The 18,253-nt window shown below is 52.6% G+C and overlaps 1 protein-coding gene across 4 annotated transcripts in view; it reads right to left on the bottom strand.

The window, feature by feature from the left end:
- TRAPPC9 (trafficking protein particle complex subunit 9) overlaps positions 1–18,253 on the bottom strand; it is a 500,788-nt gene that overhangs the window by 339,048 nt on the left and 143,487 nt on the right. For all 4 annotated transcript variants that reach the window (XM_046001565.1, XM_046001557.1, XM_046001569.1 and 1 more), the window contains one exon: positions 2,089–2,213. In XM_046001565.1, the coding sequence (XP_045857521.1) occupies positions 2,089–2,213 (125 nt within the window). The remainder of the gene's footprint in view (positions 1–2,088; positions 2,214–18,253) is intronic.

Raw genomic sequence — 18,253 nt, 5'->3', positions numbered from 1 at the left:
ATTCAAAGGGATACATGTCCCCGGATGCTCACTGCAGCAGCGCCACAGCAGCCGAACTACAGAAGCAGCCGTGTGTCCCTCAGAAGACGGACGGATAAAGAAGATGCGTGTGTGTGTACGTACACACACACGCATGCACACGCGTGCACGCGCACACACATAGAGGAATATTACTCACCATAAAAAAGAATGAAATCGTGCCATCGGCAACAACGTGGACGGGACTAGAGAGTGTAATGCTGAGTGAAATAAGTCAGAAAAAGAAATACCTGTGGTTTCACTCACATGTGGAATTTAAGAAACAAAAGAGCAAAGTGAAAAAGAGGCAGACGAAGAAACAGACTCTTGGGCACAGAGAACACACGGGTAGTTAGCAGAGGGCGGTGGGGCGGGGACAGAGAGCGCACTTGTCAGGAGGGGCCCAGACGGAGCCGCCGCACTGCGCCCCTGGGAGTCGCGCACCCGCGTGTCAGCCACACTGGAACGACAGTTCTGCAAGCAGGCGCTGCAGCGGGCGCAGGGGAAGAAGGTGCCACAGTGCAACGGAGAGCGACGAGGTGGGGGACAAACTGAGTCCCATGACCTGAGAGTCACAGTCCTCTCAGAGGAGACCACCTAGAAGGACACATCGTATGCGAGTGCCTGACACATGGGGCGTCCCCAGCAGACGGCGACGCCGCCGCAGGGAGTGCATTTCAGGACAGTTTCACTCATCTACATCCAAGAAATACAGCGCACGCAGCCTACAACGCTCCCCAAGAAAACACAGGTGACGCCCCAGCCACCACCACCCAGTGACTGTGAGTAATGACCTCCTGGATTTCAAAGTTCTGCCTCCAACTCCAGGACTGCCCATGGGGAAAGCCACACCGCGGCGGAGCCCAACGGCAGAGGGAAGTCAGAGTGCGGAGGGGCCTGGGCGGGAGCAGCACTGACCATCCAGGGTCAGCCGTCAGGAGGCTACGGGGACGGCACACCCAAGGGCCCAGGACACCAGCATCTCTCCACTCCGTGCCTCAAATCTGGGGCTTTGCGGCTCCACACTCGAGTGCTGCTTCACGCCTCCCCGCCTTCCTTCCTCTGGGGGGATGCGTCTTCCCGCATCCCAGGCCCGTCGGCTCCCAGGGGCCCCGACACCCAGCCATCAAGCTACAGTGGGAGCACTCCTGCTGCGAACAGCTCCCAGCTACCCCCGCCTCCTCTCCCCTGCAGGGCCCTCAGGGGACAAGACTCCCCTAAAACCTACCTCCTCGTCACTGCTGTCCGCGGACAGGAACTCAGTCAAGGAAAAGCAGCCGGTTTCCCTCCCACCCCGACCTTCACGCAGCATCCGTGCTCCCCCGTCCCCGCACCAGACTCCCAACTAGCATGGCTGAGCTCCCCCGACGGGTCTCACCAGTCAAGGTCCCCCCTACATGTCGGCACGGACCTCGCAAGGCTGGGCCTGAACACGTGTTTACTTGACAAGCCGTCCAGGGACCTTGCTGCCCACACCCCACCGTAGCTGTGAAGGGCTCCGGGCCTCTCGCTACGCCCTACCCCGGGCAGCTGCAGACAAGCAGAGCTTCCCAGATGCTGAAGTTGCCCCCAGAGCTTCAAGTCCGGTTCAGACCTCTCCCAGGGCTCCTTGGAAACAGCAGTCCCTACAGCCCCAGAAGCCCGAGGTGTCTCTGCACGGATGTCGTATCCTCATTTGTCTTCCTCGGGGCTGAGAAACCTGTTAGTGGGAGGAGCTCCGAAAGGCTTAAGTTTATGGGATGAAAACCTGAACGGAGAATGATTAGACCATAGACACATTTTTCAGGGAACAGGGAAAAGGTAGGAAATTTTCCACTTTAATCTTTGCACTCCTTGACTCAGCCCCCAAACCCCCAGTATTTCACGGACTAGAGAGCTGGCAACACACAAGCTTCAGTGTAAATGCTTCCAGAACATTCCACAGAACGGAAAATACTGAGAAAACCGATCTCCACAAACACGATTCTGGTATCAAACACGTTCCCTTTTCTTTCCGAAAAACACCCAGCACTTCGCCTCAAAGGCATGGCAGAAACCAAGGACACCACGCCGCCAAGCAGACGGACTCACCTTCACGTGGCTCGGGTCCCCCGGCTTGCCGCCTTCGGGCGGGTTCACAGACTTGCTCTCCACTCGAGGCCTAACGACCTGTCGGAAGGGACTGCACAGCGGAAAGCCACTCACGCTGATTCCATCTAAAAAGAGTCAAATTTGAAGACGTTAGCACAGGTGTAGCAGAGGGTATTTTAAAATCTGTATTCCTAGATGGAGAGGAGAAGGGAGTTGAGGGAAACTGGAAGGGGAGATGAACCATGAGAGACCATGAACTCTGAAAAACAACCTGAGGGTTTTGAAGGGGCGGGGGGGGGGGGGGATGTTGAGGAACCAGGTGGTGGGTAATAGGGAGGGCACGTATTGCATGGAGCACTGGGTGTGGTGCAAAATCAATGAATACTGTTACGCTGAAAAAATAAATAAATAAAAATTAAATAAAAAAAAATCTGTATTCCTGAACTTGCCTTCCGGCACTGGTTTTGAACAAAAGGAGAGCAGACAATTGCACACGCAGATGGGTAACTAGTTTGGTCCCAAAAACGACAGAAACAATGACCAGCAGAGTCTAATGAGCACCCCGGACGTCCAGACCGTGGTCCCGAGTGACCACGCGCTCTTTTAGCGAGAAGAAACCAGGAAAACTGAGGGTGCCAAGTCAGCGGCCAGAAACAGACGGAGGAGCTTGGAACGTCTCCTTACACCAGAAGGCAAGGAAACCACGACCGTGGGGTTGGCATCAAAAGCCGCCGCACCCAATTCGAGAGGCTCCCACTGGCTGAGGAGGGAACAGGCCGGGCCTGAAGAGTGACGGTAACGAACTGATCGACGTTCTTCAAGCAGGTTCAAGTCCATGGTCAACAGATGCAGCACAAACCCCTTTAATCCGCGCTTTCATAGTAACGTCTTCAAGAAGTAAAGCAAACGGCTCCCTGTGGAGGGCAGGAATCTGCTCCTTCTCGAAACTGGTAAATACAAGAATCAAGCATTTAAACCGCATTTCGCATGTGAACTGCGCAGCTCGATGACCAGGTAAGGCAACACACATCTTCATAAAAGGAATCGAAGGAAACCACGGCCCAGGGTTTTCAACCTCACGCTGCGGAGACGTGGGGCTGGACATTCCTTGTGCTGGGGGCCGTGCCGTGCATGAGGAGGATTAGCAGCATCTCTGCTCGAGCCCCAGGACGCCAGGAGCAACCTCCCCCAGCTGTGATCGCCACAAACTGCCAAGTGTCCCGGAAGGGTCGGGGCAAACTGGCCCGGCCGAGAACGCGGACCTCGCAGCGAGCATGAGCAGGTCTAACGTCGCAGGAGAGAAAGAGCCGGACGCTCCAGGTCTCCTGATGCAAGAGCACAAGTCCGCCCCCGACCGAGCCAGGAGGACCAGAGATGAGCCGGGTCAAGCTGCTGGATGTAGCTGCCCATTTTCGGGGGAGGGGACGGAGAGGAGACAGAAGACCAGGTTAAACCCCACCCACAAGTGTGTGAGCAACAAGGCCCACGCTGCGGAAAGCTCCTTGGGTCAGAAGTCCCAGGTTCTTCAACAGATAACTTACAAGGGAAAGGAAAGAATGGGAATACGTGCACGTTAAGAGAAACTTAAATTTCAATAAATGGGCACGAATGAACCATTCTACCTAGTGATTCCTAAACACCAGGACAGTGTTCTCTTTGGGGGTAAAGATGGGCACAGGCTCCAGCTTGATTCAGGCGACAGGCTGAAGAGGGCTCCCTTATAACAACTCAAAATGTGTGTTTGCTTCATTTCGTTTTCAAAATCACTTTAACCGGGCGTCTGGGAGGCTCAGGTGAGTGTCTGCCTTCGGCTTAGGTCAGGATCCTGAGTCCTGGGATTGAGTCCTGCGTCAGGCTCCCTGCTCAGCGGGGATCTGCTTCTCCCTCTGACCTTCCCCCTCTCATGCTCACTGTCTCTCATTCTCACTCTCTCAAATAAATAAATAAAATCTTCTTTTACAAATAAATCACTCAACTTTTTACTTCTTATTTTAACTCCAGATTAGCGAACATACAGTGTCATTGTTCCCAGTGCACAGTATGGGGGTCAGCAATCCTCTACGGTCCTCGGGGCCCAAGATACAATGACCCTGGCCCCCTTTACCTAGTTCACCCATCCCCCACCCACCTCCAGACTCTGTTTCCAATTGTGGTAAAAAGGTTTAAAAACACAATTCTTTTTTTTTTTTCTTTTTCAAAAGGATTTTAACTGTTTTTCAAATAAGGAACAATCTGAGGCTTCAGATTATTGACCATCTACTTTCTGGAACACTGTTCCATTTCCAAACAAGTCTTTAAATGAACAGGTCTGAGGTGTCTACTATGGAAATAGTTCCCAATTAGTTTTTTTTAAAAAGTCTGAACTGGTGACTTATTTAACAATAGTTTTATTATCTTGTGTCCTGCCAAAATAGACCCCTTGACAACCCCTGTACTGCTCTGTTTCTTCATCTTGTGTGTTTCCACTTCTCTTCCCCCGACAACCATCTTTGTGATGTCCCAGATGGTCAGAGCAGCTGCTGCCTCTTCCGCGGGGCACCCCCCAGGCCCTGCGGCTGAAAGCGAGAACTCTTCCTCGGCGCCCAACACCTCATCTACCCTACGGCCCGTGCTCACTGCATGGAGTCCTCTATCCAAGAGGACAGCGGCATGGCAGGGCCATGGGTGGACATCAGACGGGCCAGGAGTTCCTATACCATGTGGCCGAGTAAATTTACCAAGTTACTTAGCCTCTCTAAGCTTTCAATTCCTCATCCCTAAAATGGGAACGACCAGAACACATAAGCAGCACGACTACCTCGGAGAATGAGTTCCTACGTAGGAAATGTTTGTCCCAGTGCCTGGGCCCTGGCGCCTGTTCAACAGACACAGCTCTCAGTATTAGAGCAACTTGCACGCAGGTCTTGGACTCCCTACTGGAGTATCAACTCCTTGAAGACAGAATTCTCCTCTCACTACTGTATCCCCCACCGTGGCTCGCACAGGCTCCAGCAAGTCATAAACTCTCAGCAAATATTAAGGCAATGAGGTAACAAATCACAGAGCCCAATGTGACACTCAGTTTACACACCACGTTTGCCAAAAACTATCACGCCAAAGTCACATGCGACCACCAACCCCTGGCTCTTGAAATCCCGTCATGCAAAGTCCCCGCCCACAGCTGTTACCACTGAAGGAGCTTCCCCTCCCCGCTGTCCACTCCCCCAGCACCATGGGTACCATCTAGAAAAGCTCCCCACCACACTACGGGGCTTGCAGGTCTGCAAGGGGGCTGGCATTATGAACACAGACACTGCAAAGCCAAAACCCACACTTGTCAGCAACCTGTGCTAGACACCAGGTCAGACGGGGCCTGTGAGTGAACACCGTGCTCAAGGCCACGGTCACTCAGCCCCTGGGTCAGCCTCTGCCAGGCAAAGGCCAGGTGCCCAGAAGTGTCACTCTGAGTTGCGCATTTACACACCGCCTGGGACACGGCGTACCCTGCTCTTCCCTAGGGAAAGCTCCCGTCGTCAGCAAGTTACACAAATGCCACAGGCTCCCAAAGGACACGAGTTATTTTTTGCCTTGAAAATACCAGTCCTTGTTCACACCAACACAATGCTAACGTCTCCGTTCCTGCAAGTGTCCAGAGCCCTGGCCTGCAAGGGGAGGGTGTCGTAGAGCCAAAATCTCCCCTTCTCCTTGTTCCTTCCCCACGGAGGTGGTCCTGACTGGACCAGGGGTAGCTCTCATCCAGGAACGTCCAGAAATGGAAACATCCCATCAGCCATAGCTGATCCAGACAGAAGCCACCAGAAGGGTCACACACAATCTTTGTATGAGATTTCTTCTACGAATTCTCGGGGGAGAAGTTGCAAATGGGAGGTACTTTCCTTGGAATGATATGCTATGAGGACATAGGTAAGGGGCCTTCATGGGGCCACCTTCCCACGATGTTGAGAGAAAGTGAGCACCTCACACAACCCTTTGAACCTCTATTTTCTTGCTCAAAACTGGGGACCACTTCATGGGAATCCAGGAAAATACAAATCTGCAATGTCTTCGGGCTGGCGGATCTAGGATGTGCACCTAGCCCAAAAAAGGCTGAAAATTACATCTGAAATTTGCCTCCTTTTTGGATACAGACCTCAAAACTTCAAAGAAACCTCAAAAACCTATAATCATCAAGCTCAGAAAAAGACCACAAAAGTCTCTCTACAACTTCTTTCTAGACTATCCTGCCCTCCAACCAACCGAGAATGAGAAAGATTAACGGGTAAGTATGAGTGGAAACAGACGGGAGCCTCTGGAAGGTCAGAGACAAGCCATCAGCCCAGACAAGGATGGGGCCGAGAGGAGAAGCCGCACAAGGTGGAAGGCAGGAGCCGAGCAAGCCTGCTGCGCCAGGAGCAAATCCCGCCCCGTGCCCGCGGGCGAGCGGCTCTCCAGCTGGGCTGGGCTGCGGGAGAGGAAATTATGCTCCATCACTCAGGCAATTTCTCTGCCAACACAGGCCATCACAAATAGAACAGAGAACAGATTGGAATGACAATTAATGGGAGACAAGACCAAAAAAGTTACAAACAGATGAAGGCAGCCTGGTGGGAGGACCGGAGAGGAGCGGATTTCTCGGGGTATTTAAGAATGGGATGAGGCGGCGAGATCACAACGAGCCAGCGGAGCTGGAGGAAGCGGCGCAGTTCCTGTTTCTAGTGCGCGATTCTTCGAGTAAGAGCATCTCTGTGGGCAATTCAGAAATACCATTTTGTATGCTAAAATAACAGGCTCCTGAATGCAGCTGTGTCACAACCACGGTGACAACTTGAGAGGTTGACAGCTCAGAGCAGGCCCGTGCAGCAGAGAGAAATGGCAGTCACAACAGGCAGCTGCGGGGGGAGGGGGTTCAGCGGCAGCGTTTACGGGCACCGGGCACGGCCCTGGACCCCAGCACATGCCATCACACAGTCCCCCACTCCCTGCCGGGAGCACGGTTTTTCTTGACTCTGGAGATGAAGCTGAAGCAGCTGAAAAGGTCACTTAGTAACACCGCATGCTCACCGGCAGTGGACGCAGGACTGTCGCATCAGGGACTCCCCAGCAAAACTTCAACAACACCTTTCCACCCCCACAGGAGCGTCTGTGACCCGTCACCAGCCAGGCTGCTGTGTGGCCCACCACGGACCATCCCCTAAGCCACTCGCAAGGAGCCTCACGACACCTCAGTGTCCCGCTCCACTGGTGGACCTACTCAAGGCATGTGCTCGTTTCCACACACCCTCAAAAGAACCGGTGTTCGAGGCCAGCATAAACTCTCCCATGATGAGTTGCATGAATTGGAATGAGACGTAACTAGAACAGAATACATTTTCAAAAGCAAAAAGAGACAATGATCTCCTAGTAGAGGTTTATCAGTATGCTATTCCAGGTAGAATATATTTTGAAGATGCATTTTCATTTATTCTTAAAACCCATGGGTGCCAAAGGGAAAAAACACAAGCCCATCTGGTATCTGGTTATCATAAAATATCCTGAAGAAAACCAAATGAGTAGAAGCATTTGGCTCAGAAATTAACCAATACTCGTCTTCCATTTCCACAGGGAAAGCAAGGGGTTCATTCACTCAGAAACTCTAGGACAGGCTTAGGAAAGAAAATTCACGCCGTAACAGGGGCCCTCATCTCCCGTCCAGACAAAGCAGTACTCGCTCCCACAGCAGCCCTGCTTTGACGGGGGTCTCGTCTCCCTCTGTTGGAGGCTCCACCCCAGGCCTGTACCTTCGAGGACCCAAACGGCATGTGGGTGGATGGCTAGTAACCCCCCACTGAGTGTGGGGGTGGTCCCCCTGGTTTGCCTAGGCCCACGGACGTGAGTCCTCAGCAGAAACTACGCTCTGTGCTTTCCAGGCACTGAGTGATGTTCACTTGTCCCCCGACCGCCACCACACAGCCTGTTCCGACCTCTGAGAACTCCCTCTCCTCCCTGCACTTTTCCCCCACCCGCTAGCCCCTGGGGCCGCTCGCTCTTCTTCTCTAGCCTTAAACTCCACAGTCAAAGCAAAGGTCATGAAATGTCTTCTCGAAAGGATCGGATGTCAATATTTTCAGTTCTGTGAGCAGCAAGTCTCTGCTGGGGGCACGGGCAGCGGCTGACATCCTTGAACGCACAGGGCGGGGGGTGCGGGAAGGGAGTGGTTGGCTGCACTCCCAAGTCAGGCAGCAGGCCGGAGTCTGCTGGTCGGGCCGCAGCCGGTGACCCCTCGTGTGTGCCTCCCACCCCTCCCCGGAAAGCATCTGCCGTTCCCTGCCGGTTCTGCCCTCGAGCTCACCCAGCCAGACCCCACTCCAGGCTAACCCCATCTCCCTTCTCCACAGCGGCTCCTGAAGTCCAAGGTCGACGGGGGGAAACCACGTACGGTGCCAAGCAGTCTGTCTTCGGACACGCAACCACACCCCGGGCCCGTCCCCACCGCTGCTGAGCATCCTACAGTCTCTGGAGTGAGTCTCCCCTCCCCGCACAAGTCACTACCACCCACTCCCCTGCCCCCTCCCCGCTGAGAGGCCAACCCCGGGGGAGAAGAGAAGCAACGGGGGAGGGGGGGGAGGGGGACCAGCCCATCTTCTGCCCCTCCACCCACCTGCACCCAGGACCACACTCGTGTTCCTGGAAAGGGACGGCCTGGCTCCTCCCACAGCCCGGGTGCTCCCTGTGAACGCCCTCGCTGGGCAGTCTGCACTCTGCCCCTCTCCTTTTCCTCTTACCATCCTTACGGAGCTGTCAGAAGCTGAAAGTGTGCAAGACCTTCCCCAGACAGTCAGTGTGATGGAGACAGTGAACGTCCCCGCCAGGCAAGCTTCCCCGTTCCTTGTGCCCCCACCCACTGCCTCCTCCCAGCCCCAGGGTAGCACTGCTCTTACCACAGAGGGGTTCGCATCTCCTGGGCGCTCATTCCGACGGCATTGGACCCCTCACACACTCGTCTCTGCGGGCTTCTACCGGTCGGCTGCCCACCTGGGGCTGACCAACACACCTCGCGTATCCGCGCGGCATAACTTTTAACTGAACACAATTCCAGTGATGGCTCTGACAGGTGAGTGGATAAACACTGAGACTGCTTCAGACTTCTGATTATTGCAAATAAAGCCGCTCTGTACCCTTCTGTACGAGTCACAGGACGGATATGCACGTTCACTTCTCTGGGTTAAATATCCAGGAGTAAAGTGGCCGTATCATTTGGTAAGTGCAGGTTTGATTTTCCAAGGAGGTTGTCAATGAGCTGTTAATTGTGTGACTAATCAGAAGGACCCAAAAGAACAAGGACTTAGAGACCATCAGAAAGAAGCAGCCGGTGGGAGAAAGAACGGGGCATGACCGCTCAGGCCGGGAGCCAGGGCCACGCAGCGCTCATCCCAGAGCACGTGCGAGAGCCGGGAACCACAGACAACCAAGGGGCCCACGGTGTGGCTCCGTCCTGCGGCACACGCAGCACAGTCCGCACCGGACGGCGTCCGTCTGTCCCTCCAGACGCAAGTGTGAAATCCACGCTGCAGCACGGCCTCCTCACAACACCCAAACAGGACCACGGGCCGGAAGAGCCCTCTAGACCTACCGGAGCAGACTTCGAAACCAGGTAGCAGGTCTGCTGGCATCAGGATATTGCAGAGTCGTGTCCTCTATAGACGGTTAGTGGGGGAGACTGAAACAGGGGACACCCAGCCCCGGAGGACACGCGTGGCTGCTGGAGACGGGGCCCGGATGTGTGTGCCCGTGAGTGCAGACTTCTCTTCTCTGGACACCTTCTAGAGAAGTCGACGCTTCCCAGATGTCAGCTGCCCCGCACCCCACTGACGAAGACGGGCAGCTCCCTGGTCAGCACGCACGGGCCCTGGCATGGGCAACAGTGCCCTGCACGGACCACTCTCCCGGCCAGAAGCACTGGGGGCAGCACCTGTGCCTCTTTCGTCGGTACCTGAACCATTGGTCACGGCACCCAGCGTGCGGCCGATCGGCAGAAGACCTGCTGGGTGAGAACACGCACCCCGTCGCCTCCTCGGTTCTGAGCCCTCAGCCCACTGCCCGGCACGCGGGGGTTCAGGGCCAACCGCCCAGGCTGTCACTCAGACAGACGGGGACACGCAGGCCCCCTGAAGCTGCGGGACATGGTGGCCCAAGCTGCAATCCAACAACACAAGCGGAACCAGCGAAGGATTCTGTGGATGAAGGACATCAGGAAGGAACAATAATCCAAGGACAAATTTCAGGAAAAAAGTAAAATAAAATAGAGTAAAAAACAACAAGAAGAGGGGCGCCTGGGTGGCTCAGTGGGTTAAGGCCTCTGCCTTCAGCTGGGGTCATGGTCCCAGGGTCCCGGGATCGAGCCCCACATCGGGCTCTCTGCTCCGCGGGGAGCCTGCTCCCTCTCTCTCTGCCTGCCTCTCTGCCTACTCGTGATCTCTCTCTCTCTGTCAAATAAATAAATAAATAATCTTTAACCAAAAAAAACAAGAGGAAAAAGACAAAAGGAAGGAAAATGCCAGGATGGGTTGAAGAGCAGGGCCTCCTGGTCGCCACGCAGGGCCAGGCTGGAAATAGGAGATTTCTTGGCCAGGACCGTGGGGACGACTGAACGGAGTGTGGTGGCCCAGTCCCCACCCGAGACGGCAGAAGTTGCTGTCACCTTTCTCTCTCCTCGAAGCAGTGGTGGCATCACCCATGGCCCCGGGGTCCCCTTGGCCCAGCCCTTCTTCTAATGCTCGCAGAGGAAGGTAGTCCCAAAGGACCAAGCGATAGGAGGACCTGGATTCGCATCGCAGGGTGTTCCCCATGACTGCCCGAAGCCGATGGCTGAAAGGGGTCTGGGCATGGAACGAAGCCATGGTGCTCCCGATCCCTGCCCCCAGCCCTGGGCAAGACCTCCAGCATTACTCATCAAGGGGCCGGGTCTCTCTGAGAGGAGCTCTTCTCGGCTGGGTCTGTCTGAGAGCTTGTACGTCTTGTCTACACGTGTTGTTCCGTTTCTGCTTTAAGACAAACACAAACAAACATCCTTTCTCCAAAGACCGCCGTAGAGTGATCCAAAGACCGCTCGATGAGCATGTGTTATTTTAGGATACAAACCAGGGAACAAAAAACAGAGTACTGCCCATTCGAGACTGGACACAGAATGGCTTCTCACGAGGCGGTAAAGGGAGAGCGGTGCTGTCCCAAGGCCAGTCCTGACATGGGCCTGTTCTCCTTGGAAACAAGAAATCCAAAGTAGCACCTGGATGGTTGTGTGGTCTTCACGGTCGCCCTCAAGCACGGTGCCTGCCTACGAGACAGCGGGTGCCCTTACTTCTGCATTTGTCAAGCCTGCCAAAGCACAGAAACTGCACCTCCGATGGTTTCCAGTGGGAACATTCATTCACGAAGCTATCCAAAGAAAACGTACACCAGAAGCATCCCACCAAACCCTTCTTCCCCAGCAAATTAGTGTCAATACCTGTGGGCAAGGTCCCTCAAGGACTAGCCGTGCAAGTGTCCCTCACTCACACACTCACACACTCACGCTGTTCAAAACTGTAAGTTCCCGGAACCTGCTTGGCTCCTTCTGCCACAGGGTTTTCACCCAAGCGTGAAAACTGTTCTCCGCATCCCACCCTCTTTCACCTGCTACAGTCCTGCCCCTTGTCTAAACCTTACCTCCATCATCACTCTCAAAGCAAAACCTTCCCTGACCCCCTAAACTGGGGCCTCCCCGAAGACACGGGCAGAGCACCGTCACCTTTCCTACCCAGCATCTAGCAAAGTTGCCGTCTTCATTCATCTGAGAACGCGCTGGTTTCTCTCACTAGACTTGTACAGGGTAGCCACTAGACAAGAGACCTCTGAAGAATTTGAAGTCAAACAACACTTCAGGTCTTCAGAAGTACCGTCCACGTCACAAAGGATCAAAGCCACGTGTGGCTCGTGGCTACTCTGCAGGACAGCTCAGAACAGGACACGGTCCCATCACAGAGCATTCGGCCGGACAGCGCCGCCCAGGACTCCGAGCTCCTTGGGGGTGGGGACTGGGCATCAGTTTACCCCTCAGGACAACCCCCAGAGCAGGACGGTTCAGGGAGGAAATGTGTACCCCACTAATACGTGTAAGGGGAAAGGTGCACAGTGATCGCTCAACCCCACCATGCTTCCCGGAAACCAAGGACGAGACCGTGTCCGTCCTCTCACCTGGTTAGAACGGAGTATCAGTTACTGCCATACTAGAACAGACGTACTTCAAATATGCTATCATGTCCGCTCCCTTATTCAGTATTTATGAGCATCTAATGTGTATCACAACACTATACACAGAAATGAGCTCACGGACACCTGGGCGGCTTAGGCAGTTAAGCATCCAAGCCTTGATTTTGGCTCTGGTCATGATCTCAGGTTCATGAGATTGAGCCCTGTGTCAGGCTCTGTAATCGTGTGGAGTTGACTTGAGCTTCTCTCCCTCCCTCTCCTCCTGCCCCTCCCCATGCTCCGGCGCAAGCAGGGAGAGTCAATTATCATAGGGTTTCACCTACTTGGGGAGCATAAGGAATAACACGGAGGACATGGGGAGATCGAGAGAAGAAGTGAATTGGGGGAAATTAGAGGGGGAGACGAACCATGAGAGACTGTGGACTCTGAGAAACAAACTGAGGGTTTTGGAGGGGAGGGGGGTGGGGGGATGGGTGAGCCTGGTGGTGGATATTATGGAAGGCATGGATTGCATGGAGCGCTGGGTGTGGTGCATAAACAAGGAATCTTGGAACACTGAAAAAAATTAAATTGAAAAAATAAACACCAGCAAACAAAAATAAACAAACAAATAAAATCTTTTTAAAAACTAGCTCAAAAACTAGGTTAAAATGGTAACTAAAATTGTTTTCCTGGTGAATTCCACCAAACATTTAAAGAATTAATGCCAATTCTTCTCAAACTCTCCCAAAAAATTGAAGAGAACACTCACAAGCTCATTTTGCAAGGCCGGCACCCTTACCCGGACACAAAAGTCAGGGAAAGACGCTATCAGAAGGCTTCAGATCAATATCCCTGCGGCATATAGATGCAAAAATCCTCAATAAAACATCAGCAAACCAAACCAAACAGCACTTTAGAAGGATTCCACACCAGATCAAGGGGGATCTCTCCCTGGGACGCAAGACAGTTCGACATACACAGTGAATACGTATGATTCGCCACACTATACAGAATGACGGCTAACATTCCTATCATCTCAGGAGATGCAGGAAAAGCATTTGCCAAAATCAAAAATAATAAAACACGTGGGGATAAATTTAACCGAGAACGTGAAAGATCTAAACACTGAAAACCATTAAGACCTCAATGCAAGAAACTGATGATACAAGTACATGGAGATAGCCCCGTCCATGATTGGAAGAATTTTGTGCAAAGTGTCCGTACTACCCAAAGCCATCTACAGATTCAGTGCAGTCCCTATCAAAATTCCTACACATTTTTCACAGAAAAAGAACAAGCCATCCTAAAATGTTTACGTAGCCACAAAGGACCGAGTAGACAAAGCAATCCTTGGGGGGCTGAGGGGGGAGAAGAACAAAATTAGAAGCACCACACTTCCCGATTCCCAACTCTACTACAAAGTTGTAGTCAAGACCAGAGGGCACCGGCATAAAAACAGACACACATACTAATGAAACAGAGCACAGCGCCCAGAAATGAACTCCCACATACACTGTCAACTAACATGCGACAGGAGAGCCCGAAATGCTCAGCGGGGAGGGACAGTCTCACAAGTCAGTGGCGCTGGGGAAAGTGGGAAACTACGTGCGGACAAGTGCGACTACAGCCGCCCCAGACGCCGCTCACAAAAACTAACTCAAAACACGTGAAGGCTTAAATGCAGGAACGTCAACAATGAAACACTCGGAAGAAAACGCACGGAAAACCCTGTCAGTATGGGTCTTGGCAGCAACTTTTTGCCAGGACGCCAGAAGCACGAGCAGCCAAAGCAAGAATCAGGACGCCGGGCTACAAGCTGAGCTCCTGCACAGCCAAAGAAACAATCAACAAAATGAAGCGGCAACCTACAGAACAGGAGAAGACTCCTGCCGATCTACCTGGTTAGGGGTTAGTATCAGAATATAGGAAGAAGGCACGTGGCTCAGTGACAAACCAGCAACGGGAAAGTGAGAAGGACAGGGTCTCCAAAGGAACAGCTGCAAACGGCAGCAGTTGCAAATCAAACCCCAACGAGCCATCGCCTCGCACCCCTTACAGCAGGCATCGAAAAAGAGGTCCAGGTTGGCGAGGATATGCAGAGAAGGAAGCCCCGGGGCGCTGCTGGTGGGAATGCAAATTGGGGCAGTCACTGCGGAAAACTGTGGAGACGCCTCAGAAATGCAGGACCGCCTTCTGGTCCAGCAGCCCACTTCCGAGTACACGCCCCAAGGAAATGAACATCGGATCTCCGGGAGGTATCGGACTCCCATGCTGACAGTGACATTACAGCCAAGGCACAAAAGCTGCTTAAATATCCATGGACAGAGGGAAGGGGTAAAGAAGATGTGGTGTATACACAACGCAACGTTATCCCACAAGAAGGAAGGAGTGCTTGCCATCTGCAACGATATGGATGGACCCTGAGAGCATTATGCTAAAGGAAGTAAGTCCCAGAAAGAAATACCGAACATTGCTTATATGTGGATCCAAAAGAGCCAAATCCATAGGAATAGAGACGGATGGCTATCAGGGGCTGAGACGTGGGGAAACATTGGTCGAAGGATACAAATTTTCGATTAGAAGATGAATACATTCGAAGGATACAAATTTTCGATTAGAAGATGAATACATTCTGGCGATCCAGTGCACAGCACCACGATTATGTTTATTACACTATTGCATATTACATACAATGGCTACAAGAGAACATCTTCAATGTTCTCACCTCGTGGGAATGCCAGCTGGTGCGGCCACTCTGGAAAACAGTATGGAGGTTCCTCCAAAAGTTAGAAACAGAGCTCCCCTACGACCCAGCAATTATATTCCTAAGAATTTACTGAAAGCATATGAAAACACTGATTTCTTGGGATATCTGCACCGCAGATAGGATACCTGCACCGCAGTGTTTACAGGTTTGTGAACAAGAGCCACATTAGGGAAAGAGTCCAAGCATCCACCAACTGACGAACACATCGAGATGTGGCAAATACAATAGGATATGACTCCACCATTAAAAAGAATGAAACCTTGCCATTTGCAATGATGTGGATGGAACTAGAGGGTATGACACTGAGTGAATCAGTCCATCGGAAGAAGACAAATGCCATACGACTTCACTCATATGCGGTATTTAAGAAACAAATGAGCCCATGGTGGGGAGGGGAAACAGCGGCAAACCAAGAAACAGACTCTTGACAATTCAGAGCAGACTGATGGTCACCAGAGCGGCGGTGGGGGCTGGGGCAACGGGTGATGGGGCTTCAGGAGGGCACTAGTGATGAGTTATACGGGAGTGCTGAATCACTGTGTTGTACAGCTGAAACGAAGTACACTGTGTTCACTGGCATTTAAATAAAAACTTAGGAAAATGTTCTCACCACAAAAAAGAAATTATGGGTGTGACGGAGAGGTCAGATAAAGCTACAGGTGGTCATCATTTTGAAGTGAATCAAATCAGCACAAGGCGACTCAGAGTGTCACACGTCAATTTTATCTCAATAAAGCTGCAAAAGATTAAAATCGGTAACTGTACACCTTTCACGTGCTTACTTATCATTTGGACGTACAATCGTGGGAAGTGTCTGTTAGAACAGTCTTGTTCTTACTGGGCAACATCAGTAGTTATCGGGGAAAGGCAAATTAAAACCAGAATGAAATGCCACCACCCATGGGCCAGAAGAGCTAAAATTTAAAAGACCGACGATACCAAGTGGAGGGTGAGGGTCTGGAGCAGCAGAACTCCTACGCAGATGGTATGTGTGAACCCAAACAAGCACCCCGAGCACCCAGACGGCTAAACATCTATTCACGCCCAACATACGTGTGAGCCACGATCCAGCAGAACCACTCAAAGGCGTATGTGGGTACGTGTCCACCAAATGCCTGTGCCAGAAGAATTCCAGCGATTCAAAATGGCCAAAAGCTGGGAAGAGCTCCGACGCCCAGCACGAGCGGACTGACTGTGGTATTTTAACACCATGAAACAGCGCCCGGCAATAAAGAGGAGCAGACGCAACGCACTACCGTGAGTCTCGGACATAACGTCGAGGAGGAACATGAAAGTTCTGGCCTCCGGGACTGGACGACTGTGCTGTGCACAGAAGAAAGAATGGGACACTCAGGAGCAGGCACCAGCTGTACGTCTTCTCTGAGTCAAGGGCAGGCAAAGCTACTGTCCGATGGCGGAAGCCACAGTTCAGGTCATCTCTGTGCGGAGTCCTCACCGATGACAAGACTCGAGGAAACCGGAGAGGTGCAAGTCACCGACCCAGTTCTGGGCACTGGTTGCAAGGATAAAGGAGCCTAAAACTAGAAATTCACCCAGGTGCACCTGGGCACCTCAATAAGGTAAGGGTCTGCCTCCTGATTCGGACTCAAGTCGTATTCTCAGGGTTGTGAGATCAAGCCCCGTCAGGCTCTGTGCTCAGCATGGAGTCTGCTTGGGCTTCCCTCTCCCTCACCTCCTTCCCCCTTCCCAACTCTCTCTCTCTCTAAAATAAATAAAATCTTAAAAATAACTTAAAAAACACAAACTCATCCAACTGTGTATGTAACATCTGTGCCCATTACTTCACATAAGTCGCATTTCTGTAAAAAGACTCAAATACCGGGCGCCTGGGTGGCTCAGTGGGTTAGAGCCTCTGCCTTCAGCTCAGGTCCTGATCTCAGGGTCCTGGGATCGAGCCCCAGGTGGGGCTCTCTGCTGGGCATGGAGCCATTTCCTCCTCTCTCTCTCTCTGCCTGCCTCTCTGCCTACTTGTGATCTCTGTGTGTCAAATAAACAAATAAAATCTTAAAAAAAAAAAAAGACTCAAATACCTTTATAACAAAAGTAAGGTACCTGGGAATGAATCCAGTAAAACACCTTAAGACCTTTACAGAGAAAACTAAAGTATGGTATGAAAGCCCGTGGCGATGACAAGTGGACAATACTGATAGATATGAAGACTCCCACAAAAATCCCGATTTTTCCCCCAAATTGATGGGCAGGTCAACACGGACCCTGCAGCATTCTCATAGACGACTCTGGGGTTCGGACAAACTGAATCTAAAATACATGTGGGAGATCAAAGGACAGAACAGGTCGAAAAGCCTCAATGCTGGTCTAGGGAGGAGGCTTCCTCGAGCAGAAAATGGGTAGTGAGGTCCAGCTCTGTCCGCCCGCAGCGGCCCGAATTCCAAATCTGGAACCACTGGCCTGAGACAAGGACGGAGCTTTCCAGCAAGACGGAAGACAGTCCCTTCTCAGGGGCTCTCCGCGTGGCCGCACACAGGAATCATCAGGTGCACTTTAAAAACCCTGGGGGCCCAGGTCACACCGCACCCATCAAACCACCGTCGGGGGGTGTTGGAGGACCAGGAAGAGGATGTAAAGAATCCCCCGTGATTCCACAGCACAGCCAAGTCCGAGAGCCACTGGCCGCCCCCAGACTGTAAGACTGAGAGAGCTCGGCAGGTGAGACAGACACTCATGATTTCGTGTTTCTAAAACACGAGCTCAGCAAGAGAAGAGGCTCCGCAGAGGGTGAACCGGCCACGACGGCTGGACCACGTGAGCCGCGCCGGGGCCTTGATCCAGAGTCCGTGCCGAGCCCTGAGAAGTCATCCAATAGGACAACACAGTCAGGTTCTGCTCTAGGAAGGACCAGGAGCACGGTGAGTATCCAGGAGACCGACCGGAACCCTACAGCAGTGGGAAGGGCTAACGAGAAGGGCTGGCAATACGTAAGAGACAAGCTCACAGCAAACCGGCCTGCAGTGATCCATGAAAATCATCCCTTTCTCTTCGGAAAAAGAAAACCTCCTGAATCCCTCTACTGAACACCTACCTAATCTGCTTGCCCGCGGATCCCCACCAGCGTGGCTGGGAAGGCAGTAATGAGAGCAGGGAGATCAATGGCTTCGGCTCCGGGAACGGCAAAGGATCACCTGTTGCGGAGGAATGACAGCCCGCTGGGTTACGGTTCTATTCCGGTGGTTT

The sequence above is a fragment of the Meles meles genome, chromosome 1 (assembly GCF_922984935.1).
Source record: "Meles meles chromosome 1, mMelMel3.1 paternal haplotype, whole genome shotgun sequence".
In the NCBI taxonomy this organism is placed as follows: domain Eukaryota; kingdom Metazoa; phylum Chordata; class Mammalia; order Carnivora; family Mustelidae; genus Meles; species Meles meles.
Note: the sequence above shows the minus strand (reverse complement) of the source record. Positions and strands in the feature narration are given on the sequence as shown.